Below are 15,329 nucleotides of genomic sequence, written 5' to 3' on the forward strand. Positions count from 1 at the left end.
TCTGGAAGATGAAAGGAAATAAGCAGCCATCACACTTCTCCCCGTCTCAGTCCCACCAGCCATCGGACCTCTTCATAATCACGGCAGCTCCCACCTTTCAACTCGTCAACACAGTGGAAGCAGATTGTAGGAGGAGTTGCATGCTCATCATCAAACTGTGGGTGTGGGAGGAATGTTTCTGGAACTCTTGTCAAATCAGGGGAAACTCTCACTCCCTGATGAGAAGCTGAATTCATCCGGGCAGATTTGTGAGAACTCATAAACCTCAGTGGCATGCATCAGTGCTTTAGATCAGTTCATTTCTTCACAGTCATTTATACATAATCACAATATCACTGGACCGCACCAATGTACAAACTCTAGGCCAGGCTGTCCTGACATTAATATAACTTCACTGACTAGTAAAAGAATAACACCAAATTGTGCCAGAATGGTGGATCTAAGCGGTTAGTTCAACTTTTCCTTTCTCCCCTCCAACAAGTCACGTTTTGGCAAAGGCCACCACGGCAAATTGGTGCCACTTGAAAGATGCGCTGCATGAAGTAAACAAGGACCCAAAGAATCCCATCCCATCCCTCCCTTTTTCCTGCTCTTGCCCCCGGCCTATTTCTCGGCTTCTATTTATTCTTGAGGAAAAAAAGGGAATATAGTGAAAGGTTTGTATATGCCTCACAGCTGGAAACTGATTGGACTTTTTTACAACTCACACTATCTTGCCTGTGAGAAAATGCAGTGGTGGTCTGTGTTGCTTTAAACATATCCCTGATTTCCGAGTTATGGGTCTTGGCCGCACGCCTCTTCAGTCCGGATTCACACATCTCTGAAGCTTGTTCACGAAGTTTCGGTCTGAAAAGTCTGCCTCAATAAATTCTTAATGATGATGTCCGAAATTTTACCAATGGCATTCATTGATGGTGTTTGGTGGGTGGTAAGCTTGTTATGCAGTTGATTTCAGGTTGGTCTTAAAAAAAGAAACATTTCCATGCCAAGAAAGCGTTTCCCCTTGACCATTGTGAGATGAGAGAGGTTTTGGAAGTGTACAATGGAATGAGAAAGAATGGGACGGATGACAAATTTTTCTTCCTGCCTTGAAAGACCGTGAAGAGGGGGTGTCTCTTTGAGAGGGACAGTATTCTGTGGGCTCTCTCCATGTGGTGAACTTGAATCAGAAGTTGGAAACAAAGACCCCCTACCTTTGGAACACACAACTTTTAACAAAGACATTTTGACTGGAATGTCATTGGAATTCCAAATAAATGAGGGAAACCGGTTTACACTTAATCGTCTCCATTTGGATTTAGCCATGTTGTGAATTTAACAAAATTGTACAAGCTTTAAAAGTGGAACTTCAAAATTTGAATGGCCCAGAGTTTTTAAAACTTTAAATAAAAATACAGCTCTAATATTGCACAAAATCTAGTTGGGAGTTTGAACATGTCAGTGGGTGTTTTTCTCTTTTTAGGGACGAGCGTAAAAAGAGCAGATGAAAATGACATACACCAGAAGTGAAAGAGAGTCCTCTACATGTCATTAAATGAAGAGAGCTTTGAATTTCTAATGATATTGTTTATATTTATATTAGTGGCCTTCTTGTAATGACAACATACTGCAGCCGTAAAACTAATTACAGTAGATGGTGTAATGAGTACAGTCTGATCTCTTCAAGTGCTATTACTACTAATAAAAAAAGAATATACTTCCTCCTAAATTCTGCTGTTTAGCTCCAGGTATCTTCAATGGATTTAGCCCACATCCGTGCCCACGAGTGTTTAAGCTAAATGAAAAATAGAACTTGTTGAAGGGCTGTTGTTTTATGAGCTTCGGTATTTCTGCGAGCTTATTTGTTTAGCTTGATTGAGCTAAAGGAAGTCCTGAGATCAGCCACTTCTCTCGATCTATAGCCCTGACATGAATCACTTAGAACCAACACACTGAGCTAAATGGACCACCCCCCACTCCCACCACCGCTCCTCGCTCCCCTTATAATCACATTAGCCTAAGTGATATGGGAACGCCAGGCCAGACACACACTCCCTCCTTCTCTTGCACTCTTTCAACTTGACTAAATAGCCACTCCTCCGGAGATTTAAGTTGTCTTAAGCTCCATCTTTGGATAATAGACTGTTTGCTCCCTCGGAGACCCCAGTTTGGAATAATGAGGATCAAGAAGAGAGCAGAGAAAGCAAAATGAGAGAAAGTAAAGAGGGCGAACAGAGGAGGACAGAGGATGTTGCGCTAATACCCACCCAGGGACAACTTCCGTCAAAATGAGTCTTGTTTGGGAGGACGGACGGCTACTTTTTGGGAGCTAGATCAAGAACTTTGATAAAATTAGATCACAATTCAGAACATTTGAACTTGTACTGAATGAAATAGTGATGATAGATGGCATCCAATTTGTCTGAAAAAATAAATAAAAATCTTCTTGTAAAAAGTACAAGTTAGTTTGAGGAACTGTGACTGACATAAAATCTTTAATCAATGATCAACTTTGCCAGCAGTGTGTTACTTTCTCAATTCTTTTTCTAGTTAATTTGGGTGTGGGGGGGGGGGGGGGGCAGCACTCTTCCAACTCCTTGATGGCCTTCCATTCGTGTTTCCCATGTGTAAGGGGGTCACACATAAGGGACGTTTTAGCTCCCGGTGCATTTAGCAAGCAGCTATCAAAACCCAAACAATTAACACTTTTGAAACACAAAACAGATTTTGACCTCATAGTATAAAACAATTAAGACAATCATTAGATGTGGTGATCTACTTCCTGCCTCATTTAAGTCATTCTCATCTTGTTCACCCTCAGCCATATTTTTTGATTTGTTGTTCAGACTTTCTCTTCAAGCTAACTTCCAGTAACTCTTATTTTTCCTCCTCTTTTTGCCAACCAAAGCTCACAAGTATATCGTTGCAGGTAAGAACTTTTCTTTTACCAAGCTAATCTTCTAACTTGTTTATCGATGTGGACTTTGTGAACCACTTTTAATATCAAGTGTGAAAGTTCAAAATGTTTCAGTCAGTGTTACTTGTTGGAGTTCAAGTAGATCTGACATGAAAATGTTTGCACCTTTCCAACTGTTATTGCTCATTGGAATTTCTCCTTCTTTGATTACATTTTATGTTAGTTTATAGCTGCACATCTAATATTTTACGGGTTGGGTCCATAATGACTAATGTTCAGTCAAACTAGTCTGTGAATGCATCTGTGTGTGGTATCGACCCTCAAGTGAGGCTTTAAACACTTGCACGACTTTTAGGCAAGGATAAGAGTGAGTTGAAGGTCAAAGACCATGAGTGGCTGAGCAAGGTTCTAATTATTGCAAAAGAACTGGTCTCCATAGGGATCTTATTAACTGCAACTCTGGATGCCCAAGCCGAGGCAAACAATCACCTCTAAGAAGATAAAACAATGCAAATGCCTGGTACATTTTCATTCTTAACTCTTTGACTGCCAAAAACGTTAAATAACGTTTAGTAAAATCCTATGGAGGAGTGCCAAAGACGTTAAAAAACGTTTGTTTCAAAACAGAGGTGAAACTAACCATTTTCTATTGTTGATTACTGAAAAACGGAATAAGGTAGAAACAAACTTTTTTTCTGATGAAAGATGAGAGTCCAATCTTTCATTTGGTAGTATGTGTGTTTCCATAGTCCAAACACATAATTTTCTGTGCACCTTGAAAGATCAGTCAAAAATGCTTAAATCGGCTGGCACCCACAGCATCCCTTTTCTGAAAACGGCAGTCAAAGAGTTAACTCGTTCTTAATGCAAACTCCCATTAAAATCTAAAATATTACAACCATTAAAATCTACACACACCTGCTAAAATTTTAATTATCGTAATTTCTGGACTGTAAGCCGTTACGTTTTTCTCGAGTTTAGAACACTACAGCTAATTTATGGATTGTTACAGGCTAATTAGCGTCATGCCACCAATATATTTAAAGACAATTCAAATTATACCCCTTAGCCCTTGCTTGTGCGTATTCACAAGAACAAAGGGGTGTCCCAAATCTTCGAGATGTAGCTCGCGAACTAGCAAAGTGTCTCCCTTCTCGTGTGACATCACAAAAACGAAGAAAAAAAAAGTCCCGGCTATGCGCTGATCATCTCCAAAGTTTACAGAGTGTATCTGAGCCGAGAGTGTTGTGAAATAGCGCTGTGTTTATTCGCCTCGACCTGATTTGGGACAAATTCCCTTTCTGCCGTCATGATACTTGGTGAGCAGAAAAAATGATGACATCTGAAACAGTTTGACAGGTAAAAGAACTTGATTTTGATTTGATGTGATTCACAGTGGAACCAGAGTTTGAACGTCTCGGAACTCGTACAAATCGGACTTCAACCAAAAAATCGGAATAAAAAATGCTTCGGAGTTTGAACTCATTTTCGGAGTTCCAACACCCAAGGAAAGCAAGTTAAGCCGAACGTACCTTTAAAACGGGAAGCCGAGCAATGACGAATGCTCACGTTGCGGTAGTTGAGACGATGCACTGTTCATTTCCAGTCAGATCGTGAATACTCCTGAAGGTGCTCCATACTCGCGAGTGCATTTTGATTTTTCCGCGACAATTTTCTTCGCCATGGGCCCAAAGAAAGACAACATTGCCAGTGGCAGCAAAGAAAAACATACAGTGCTACGAACCACAGTGGAATTAGGAAGGAGATTATCGCGCCGTTGTAACTACCGTGACTACTTCTGTAAATACTGGCACGAGGACCCCCCTTAGCTGTTCAACAGCGTGCCTGACGTTAAACAATGCACGCAAGGACCGCTTAGTAGTCTAACAATATGCCCAAAATGTGTAAAATACACAAACTCAGCACTGAACTAAAGCAAGCATTAACATAGCATTTATCATCACCTGATGCCATCATACCACAACGAAAAAGGTAAGGTAATTTTTTATTGTTTAAATACTGTACAGGGTGTAAATATAAAAAACATAAATAGAAATTAAAATGGGAATTTTTTGTTTTTGGAGCTTGGGAATGGATTAATTGCATTTACATTATTTCCTATGAGAAAAAATGTTTCGGAGGTTGAACAATTCGGACTTGGAACACTTCGCAGGAACGAATTATGTTCAAACTCTGAAGTACCACTATATTTAAAAGGGGACAGTGCAATTTAATAAAACACATAGAAATTCACAAGTTCAAAAAGCCAGAATTAGCCCGAAGGCTATTTTCCATCTGTATTCCCCTGGCCATGATGTTAAAAAAAAGCAATAAAATACAAAAAATATAAGTACAACACAGACACACTATTAGTAAAAACCTAGAATTGGACTAAACAGGTCCCGGCACACTAACAAGACAACACAACTTTGCTGTTAAGAATAGAAACAATAAAGTACATTACAAATACACATAACAGCACAACAGATTCAGTATTTTTTAGTGCTGACAAGTATATGAATCAATAAGCCACTTTTTTTCAAATGTTTAGTAAAAGCCTTATATGTTAACTGTCTAATCTTATCTGGCAATGAGTTCCATTCCCTGCCCCCTCTCACAGACCAGGCGGACTAACAAAAAGTGCTCTTACGCAAGGTCTCCTCTCGCAGGTCCTCTCTCGCAGGTCCGCTCTTTTTTTTTTTTTTTTTAAAGTGAAATAAATCCCAATCGATCAAAATACTATATTTCACTTTTTGAGCATCGTTACCAGCAATCAATCTATGGACCTTCCCTGTGTGAAGAACAAACTGTTGATAAATGATTAGCAATGACTCACACATGCAAGTTATACTCTTCTGAGCAAAGTGCTTCTTTCTATATTAGAGGAACTATCAAGCCATTAGTGATGCATTAAGATAGAAAGGTGTGTAACCTCAGCTCCTCTTAAGATTAGAACACAAACCGGTGCATATACATTTGTGAATGCACTGTTATACTCAATTGAGTCCCTTGTAATCACCTGTGGCTCTGGTTTTAATATGCCGCCTTTTCCCGTAGTCCTTAGTTCAATTTAAAGTAAAATCAGGTATTGCAATGCTTTGTTCAATATCTCTATGTACGGAATGTGTGGTATTGTATAAAAACAATTCATTTCTTAGAGTCCGGCCATGTTCTTTAAAAAGCCCATGACTAGCACATTGAGCTTGCAGGTGCTTCGCTGAAAGGCAGTTTCATCTACCAGCATAATGTGCACTTCTCCTCCAGCCTTAAGAAACTGTTTCAAAAGTTAACAGTCTATTAACAACGCACACAAGCGCATCTTTTGTGGATTCCTTAGCCGAAAATAGTTCTCCTTTTTCTCCAGTTTTCCTTTTATGTCCGGCAGTGATCCTTTTTTTCCAAGACCTTCAGTGGGATAGTCAGTGAATGCCTAATATTTATTCAAATACCAGCAATAACACCTCCCATTTCCCCTTTCCATTTATTGTGGACACTGTTTCGCTTTGCCCATTTAAAGCCAAGCAAGCAACACCTTCTCATGCTCGAGTTATCTCTCCCTCTTTTTGGCATCCCATCCTCCTTCAGATTAAAGGCCGCCCAGGAGGTCCAGCCTTGGATGAGACACACTCCTCATCTATCTGGAAAGCCTTCCCAGTAGTCAGGGCCGTCTGACCTTGTGTTTCTGCCTCTGTACAGATAAGAGTCTAATGACGTGACACACTCGGCAAAGTTTTCAAGGCCTGGACTTGTAACATTTGAAGGTCAGGCAAATGAAGCTCTTCTATCTGATGATGAAGATTATTGGTGCATTTTGAATGTGTTGTTCTCCCATGATCACAAGTATAAGGACTTTGCAAAAACTAGTGCTTTTTAAAGTCTTTTTTTTTTAGACAAATAATTCTCCACCCTGACTCATTTCTAAATATAATTTGATAAGGGTATTGTTACTCAAATCACATTTTAATTACATATGATTTTTATTCAAATTAAAGGAATAGGATCCAATCAATTGAACACAGAGTATTCATGTTTTGTTCATATTTTCTCCATAGAAAATAATAGAAACATAAGTCTAGTAGAACCTTGATTTAACAGACTGTTAGAAGGAAGACATCATCAGTTTGAATCAATTATCCGTCACATCAAAGTAAATTTTTCATTGACTAAAAACATCTAATAAAGTAAAAAACAACAACTTTGTTTTATATTTTTTTGTAACCAATGAGGGGACAGTCGCCTCTGCTAAAATGGCCGCCACATACAGTATATACATGCATTGCTTTTGATGGCAAAATCACCCCCGCCAACATTGCTGTCACATCAGCACACTTTTTAGCCTGCTCTAGTCTACTAAAGTCTGTTTATCTAAGATGAGAGAGCAATGCAAGCTGGAAATGTGTCCAGTCTATGTCAGCACTGTTTGCTGGTGTAAATTGCCGTCAATTGTGGACCGTTCTGGAACTAACAGACTTTGAGAGGTACTGGGCAAAGCAGCATTTGGATTGGTTGAAAATGTTCATCTTTAAAAAAAATAAAAAAAAATCAATACAAATCTTAGCATTTAGATTGTACTGGACACTATTTTCTGTCATTTGAATCTGGTGTCCATTGGTTCAGGTCTTGTTAGCTCGAGGTTCTACTGTAATAAGTGAATTTTTTTTTAAGTTTATCAAACTGTCAGAACAAGTATTAATGGAAGCAAAAGTTTTATTCATTTATTTATTTTTCTGGAGAGCTCAGTATTGTTCATTCGGTAATTTTACCGATTTGACATGTCATCATCATTGCTCTATCTTTTATTTTATTTTATTTTATTTATTTATTTATTTTTATTTTGTATGTGGGTGAGTATGTACGTATGTGCGTGTGAGTGTGTATTCATTAATTCACCTAAAACCTATTAAAAAATCCCATACCGTTCACCTAAACCGAACACTTCCAGCCAGAGTCGTGAGGCCGTCAGGAGACCCGAGGAAGGACCAAAGAAAAAGTTTTATGTTGCATTTTATCATTCAGAACAGCGATATAAGTGTAAAAATAAGAACTTTTTTATTTTTCTATTTTTTTCTCTCTTTGTTGTTGCTAGTACCCTTCTTGGGAGGGCGAAACATAACCTAATAAAAGATATACAAAATACTTGCAAGTTAAACATACAGCTGATCGTTGTGTGTCTCTGTTTGCCAAGATCTTGTGTGATGTCATGCATGATGGTGGTTCAAATCTGATTACTGTACGCATATTTTCCTGAAGATTTTGGACAAATTCCAAAATTGTGTGACCCCCGGGGGCTTCAATGTCTGACTTCCTTAAACATCACATACTTGACTCATGCTTGAGTTTGACATGGTTTACCTTCTTGGTTCTTAGTCATTGTTTTTCTTTGGTTGTTATTTCAAGTCCTCTGTGACAAATCTTTGTTAGTCATTACCAGTATCAACGCCGCCTTGTTTGTGTCCATTTCAAGGTGTCAGGGCCTTGGAATATAAACATGTTAGTTCTTGCAGGCTGGTATGCGCAAGTAGTGTCTTTGCAAAGGACTTATGAGTGTTTATTTCCATGGACAATTGCACACAGGACTGTTTATTTCTCGCTCCACATGTTTGAGCCTGAGAGTTTATTTCCAAAAGTGTCTTGAGGCAGATGAGCTGTGTCGAGAGCAGACGCCTCCGGCAATTTAATGTTCACATTTAAAGGCTTTATAATTTGAGATTTCAATTAAATCAACACTAATCTGGATTTTTTGGGCAGACTTCGTGGGCGACATACATTTGATCCTGTTATAGTCATGCAAAAAAGGCCATAAGTAATGACTATATTTTAGAGCTATAACCAAATGTTTTTTTTCTTGTATTTTATTACTGCATAGCCAACATTTGTTATAACATGTATCTATTTTTATTTTTATTTAGGGTGATGCAATTCACAGACAGAATTGAGTTTCAATGATTTACAAATGGAACAGGACTCTGATTTGTTTGTATCTTGAGTAGCCTTTTTTTTTTTCTCGGATTAATGAAATGTAACATTGTAACATTTAGCAGTGGTGTTAAAAGTACCACTGATTGTTAAGTGTAGAAGTAGGTTAAAAACTCATAATAGTACATGTATATATAAATAATACAAGTATGGTGAGCTTGTCCTTTCACATTCTTTTCTGAGAATGCCTTTTCTTTTAGAGTTTTGCAAAAAAGCTAAAGAAAAGTCACATCTCTTGATGCTTGCTGAACTGAACGGCTGCACAATATGCTAAGGTTAGACTATAGTAACCGTTCAAATGCTGAAGTTTTGTAAAAGTTTCTTAATAAATAAATGAGTATTTTTTGCAAAACCATCGTGATTCACTATATGAGACGATTGTTGCCTAAAGGGCATGTTTATTGAGTTGCTGCGGTTGTTTTTGCACACTATCATTAAGCTTAACACTTGATTTTCTGTCTACTTCAGACGGTGTAACAATTGAAGTAACCCCACCCCAAGTACAGATACAGTAGCACCAGAACCAAGAGTGTTTCATTCCAACCCCCATGTAAATTCTTATCTGCAAGGTCTCATCAAACTTGGTGAAATATTCCTGCAATGTCTGCTCATGCCTCTGACTAGCCTTGACCCGCCACGTGTCCAACACCTTCAACTGGGTGGAATACTTCATTTAAAATATTTCATTTCAAAAAGCTTTGCTTTGGTTTTACAGCAATGTTTTTAGTCAAGTTGCTTTGAATGTCACTGATATACTGTATTTCCCTTTTATGTCTTACTGTGTGAATTGTGCTGACTCGGGCATCAAAATTGAAGGTCTCTCAAGGGATTAAAAGCTCTTGCCATAATTGAAAGGTTGTTTTCCCAACAATCCTGACACGTCTCAGCAAGGTGCTCTTCTCTTTGCAACTGCTGCCATCTCTTGGCTAGTTGTATGTATGTACAGTACTATATGTGTTGAGTCAGCAAAAACTTCCTGCTGCTAAAAGCAGGGGGAATTGCAAAAATATTCATCAATTCTCCTCATTTATTATTTTCAATGGGTGCGGGGGAGCCCAGCTGACTTTGGGCCAAAGGCAAACTCCTCCCTGGACTGGTTGCCAATCAAGACTATTCACACTCACATTCATTCATATGGGCCCTGGAGTTTTCTTGTGTTTTATAATTACATATATTTGTATTAGTAGTAGCATTGTTTTTAATTATATTTTAGTTTTAACCCACATGTTAAATAATTTGCGGTATTTAACAACTTTGATGAGATTTCCCCCCCCCTCTTTTGCCAACTCATATTTTATTTTGAGAGGGTGCATTTTAGGTGATTAAAAGCAAATTCAATTCACCCTCTGAAGTCAGTTGATAGTGAATGACATGTTTTAATCGCATAAGGGGGAGAAAAAAGAAGAGAGGTTGTGTCGTCCAGCTGCAATCCCAAACAGGACCACTAGAGGAGCCTGTTGCTCCAGCACAAAGCTTCAAGTGCTCCGTTGTGAATTTCTTACCTACTATGAACTCGACCATCTTCTTCCTCCTAGTTTCAATGGTATCCTGTGAGAGAGCCCCTTTAATTACCTCCTTATAGTAAAACCATCTTTACATCGCATGAGAGGTTATTGGCAATTTAAGGATGGAATCCACCATTCCCCCATAAAAGGACAGAAGGCTGTGGCATTTATGAGTCACACAAGGAATGAGCAAAATCATTTCAGCTTTGCTTTGAGAAGAGGCTCTTTAATGAAGCAAGGAAATTGGCCTAAACTGATCTGACAATGTGCCTATCATGAAGTGAACAGGACATCCACTTAATTTTGGGTGTAGCAAAATGTTGCACAGCAAGTAGAACACACATACAAATGTTATTGATTCAACACAAACATCTAACGTAGTAAAATGAGATGTATCATGTACATGGCAACACCTTGAGCATTTTGTGTGGTAAGATTAGGCGGCGTATCAATTTCCAGTGTCTGTTTGTTTCAAGATACTGGGATGCCATCTGAAAGAAAAATAACCTCATTCTTAAATTGTGTGATAAGGAGTCTAGCTATAGCTATATTTAATGTAGTTTGGTGCTTGTACCTTTCAAGGCTGAAAATTATTTTTTAATTTTTTATAAAGGGATATCTCCTCTGGCCAGCACTTAATATTCAGCAATTCAACTCGGCTTTTTATTTCAACATATAGCAGTGACCTGGTAACACAAAGCGAATGGGAAGTTTGCATTCACTGAGAAAATGACATCAACACAACGACCGTCGTAGCTAGGCGTGCTTGTGAAGTAGCATTTTGTAGATAGTAAGGATGGGTGAGTATACTGAGTATATGGGTGATACCAGGTATTGGTATCGGGCCAATATCGGCCTTATTTTTAGGTGTTGGGTGCTCATGGGGAGTGCCAAAACCAGCCACTGAGACTTAAGGCAAAAAATAAATAAATAAATTGAACTCGAGTAAGTCCTCCTCAACAGTAGCTGGCGCTATACTCTGCCATCGGCAAATCATCATCTATGCCAGATTAGAAAGAAAGGTCTTGCTTCACATCTTTTTGTCATTGTGTTTAATTAAATTTTACAAACATTGGTATTGGACATCCTTAATTGTGTAGAGAATGATGTGTTTATTGTTAACATAGTGTAGTTATTATTTCCATGTAGTAGGAGTTTATGTTTTATTATCTTGTTTGCCTCGCGAGTAAGGTTCGTGCCCTGTTTAGTGACCACCCTGCTCATTTTTTATTATGTATGAGGGACAGGATTGTCGGTTCTAATGACTGCATTGAATTACTAGCATTGGTTTTATCCGGCCGTTTGGACCTAAAGATTTTTCTTTGCTTTGGTCTCAGTCCTGGGTTTCAAACACACACAAATTTACTTAGAGATGCTGAGTCACTATGCATTTTTGCTGCAGAGTGGCTCCACAAGGGTGTGTGCAAATCACCATATAAATGGCAGTGATTAACAGGTTACAGCTTTACAAAGTAGAAAACATTTCATGTCACATTTTTTTTTTGGGGGGGGGGGGTGCCACAATGTGTGGCCACTGCTCATCCTCAATCACTTGCTAACACGACATCACATTACCATTCACTCGCATGCTTACACATGACAAACAAGCAAAACTCCCACAATGTGCTGTCATTGAGCTATTTCAATTTTAATAGTTTTTCCCCCCCAAGTGTTTATGTTTTTTATATTATATCTTGTCATTGGATAGAGAGTGATGAGAACGGGTAATGAGTGCAAAGGGGCTGTGGGAATTGACATAAGCACATTATGCAGACCCGCGACCATTAAAAGGGAGCAATTGGGGAGGCAGAACTCTAAAAAGGAGAGCGCTAGTTCATACCCATTCATATTTAATATGTCATTTGAGCCCCGGAGTGAGGAATCTTCACCGCTCGGGTGCACCGCTGGGTTATTGTATAGAGAAGGGCGGTGTCTCCTATTGTAACCCAGTAAAGCATGGGGGGGGTTCCCAGTATCTAGGTTATAGTATTATGAAGTCATTTACCCATGATTGCATCTACTGTAGTGATAAATAGAACTTTGTGTACAAAAGTAAGGTAAATAACAATTGGGGTGTTCCGTCTGGTGCATGTGCGCACATGTTGACCATCCCCAGATTAAGAGGCCAGTGTCTGACCCAGAATATGCACCATCCCTCCCCCACTAACTCCTTCACTAAATGCCCCCAACTGTCATCCTCATTTTGTGGTTTGGACGGACAAGCTCAGGGGACAGGCTTGGGGTGAGGTCTCCATTAACAGCCTAACCCCCCTCGTAGGGAAAAGGGGACTTAAAAGAAAGCAGCGGTGGGAGAATAAAAAAAGAAAAAAAAGAAGTGTTATAGGATACAGACATTAGGCATAAAGCAAAATAAAATCCATATCAAGTGGCAGCCAATCAAAACCTTTGGTCTTCATTGAAGTTGCAAAGCTTTTATAGATTTATAGTGTAAAGGGTAACATTTAAAAATCAGTGTATGGTGATACTGATAAGAACCTTAGGATAAGCTGATAAGCATCCATTGATGACTGCTCCTATTCCTGCCCGGAGATTTGTATTTAATTGAACGATAATCCAGATCCTCCACATCCAAGTACCCCCTACCCCCCCACATATCTGATGGCGTTTGTTTATCCTCTCCTTCCTCTGGCTCCCCATCCACAGGCCAGACTTGCCCTGGATCCTCTCTGTTGGCCCCAATTCGCTCGTCCGTACAGTCCACTCACAAGGCACTAACCCGCAGGGGGTTGGCTTTATTCGAATTCAGGACACACCCAGTCAAGAGAAGCCATTTTTATGTTGTTGGTCTGATGGTGGGTTGGGGGCTCGACGCCTTGTTGAGCTTCTGTAAACACCAGACACAGCCCACAACATTGCCCAGTAGATCGAGCAGACGACAGTATGTCATCACCCTCGTAAATTAATCGTCAAAGTGATTTTTTGCAAAAAAACTTCTTTCTTTTTTTTGCTTAAATCGTCTCCTCATGATGAAAATGTTTCATTTTCTTGTGTTTACTGAAAAAATGACATAGTATGCGCATAAACTACAATGGAACATTTAAGGGCTATTTGAGTCCATTTCTGATTGGTTCAGATTTCTAAACCATTTCTCCATCTAATGTCTTTACATTTTGGCATCCACGCGTAAAAACAAGGTCATCACTGTGGACTCTTGGTTAGCACATTTGCCTCAACATTTTTCCTCTGTGGGTTCACACCATTTGCCTTTATTTATTTTTATATTTTATTCAACATCATTATTATTAAAATAAGCTGTGAAGTTTAAATTTATTTTTATGTAAACAACAAAAAACAAATAAGCCTCTTGCCAGGTCAACACAGAGCATGTTGCTTCTTCCTTTAATTTTTGCCACCAATTACCATCATTGGCAGTTTGGATTTTGACGCGCTGGCTTATGTGCAGTGACGAAGATTGTCGTTTGTGACACAGACAAGTTCATAACCACACAACATATGGGAGTGATGAAACCACTGTAAGCACCCGACATACTCATTTTGCGATGGAAAGTACACGTGTGGGAGGCAGCATCTAAAAGCCATTATGGCCTGGATTTCACTGAATACTCACTAGGTTGAGAAATGACACATAGAGAGAAAAACACAACAACACACAATTCAAGCAGTGGCCTTTAGCATTCTCTTCATGCTGCTGCTCACTCAAAAAATGTAAATAAATTTAAAAAAAAAAACTCAAAAATGAAAGTTTTGGAAATGTGTTTTCAAATGTTGATCCCACTCCTACACAGTAAATTCAATAGACTGAATTTGACTCTATTTAGAGCGGGACCAAATAAACTCGGTTTTAGAGTAATATTTACACTTGGAAGAGAGTAAAATAAAGAATTGAAATAAATTAATCACTCAAGAGTTGAGGAACTTTACGACCTTCAGCTTGGGAGACTGCCACACTGCTAGCTGAGCTATGCCCCTCCTACTGTTTGCTTAACTCCAAGAGGAGCCCAAAAACATTGTTAAGTTAGAAAGATTCCAGCTGACACGAGCGATATACTAACCTCGTGATTTGTGGAAAACACTACTTCACTTTTATATTTTTATCCAAGATCGTGAGTGATCGGCGGTAACAATGAATACACAGAGACTGATATACTGTGCTAGAATAAATGTGCCCTTTATTCCCCGCAAACGGCAATCAACACACTTCAACGCTAAGCAGCATAATATGATCATCATCAGCGCTTACCTTGACATTAGACCGGAGAGCCGACGAGCTGCTTAACATCTGGGCGATTGTACGTATCCCACAGCTGACTCTACCCACACTGTGTGCCGCTCCGTCTTTTATTCGTTAACAAAAAGTTGTGAGCGTGAGAAACCGGGCTGGCCAAGTCCTCTCCCAAGCACCCTCGAAAACATGTTTCCGAAGCAGGGAGGATTATAGTATAAACAAGGAAGAGTTCCCAGGTTGATTCCACCCTTTATTCCCAGATTGTTGGGCACCTGGACTTGTACAACAGTTCAGGACAACAACATATCTTTATATAAGAGGTTACATGAGAACATATCAAACCATGGTTATTTCCCATTCACCTCACAAACCAGATTGAAAATTGTGATTTACTCGAGAGAGTTCTTCACATTATCAATCTGGTACTTCACTCGGAAAGGAGGGATTTGCTGCACAATACTTCGAGCTGATTGGACGATGCGGCATCTTGCACGTTTGTTTTGACCAATCAAGGCAACGGATGAAAATGTCATCATCTGTCTCATCTTAGGGAGAGGGAGGGAAAAGCACGAACATCTTTACCAGATATAAATGCACGAAGCGCCTCTCGCTGTTCAAATTCAACAAGGAAACGGTGAGTAATTCTGTGCGAACAGAATTAATCGCCACGTCCGTTTGTCTGTTAGGTTTGTTTGTGAGTCTATTTGGTCTTACTCTAAATTGAGTTAAATTTACTCTACAGAAT

At 39.2% G+C, this 15,329-nt stretch overlaps 1 protein-coding gene across 5 annotated transcripts in view; it reads left to right on the plus strand.

Annotated features, from left to right (window-relative positions):
• Positions 1-15,329, plus strand: part of agrn (agrin) — a 257,946-nt gene that overhangs the window by 53,092 nt on the left and 189,525 nt on the right. For 4 of the 5 annotated variants that reach the window (XM_077578600.1, XM_077578608.1, XM_077578613.1 and 1 more), the window contains exon 3: positions 2,888-2,908. The exons of the other annotated variant lie outside the window; for it this stretch is intronic. In XM_077578600.1, the coding sequence (XP_077434726.1) occupies positions 2,888-2,908 (21 nt within the window). The remainder of the gene's footprint in view (positions 1-2,887; positions 2,909-15,329) is intronic. 5 annotated transcript variants of the gene reach the window in all.

Source organism: Vanacampus margaritifer, chromosome 1, assembly GCF_051991255.1.
Source record: "Vanacampus margaritifer isolate UIUO_Vmar chromosome 1, RoL_Vmar_1.0, whole genome shotgun sequence".
Taxonomy (NCBI): domain Eukaryota; kingdom Metazoa; phylum Chordata; class Actinopteri; order Syngnathiformes; family Syngnathidae; genus Vanacampus; species Vanacampus margaritifer.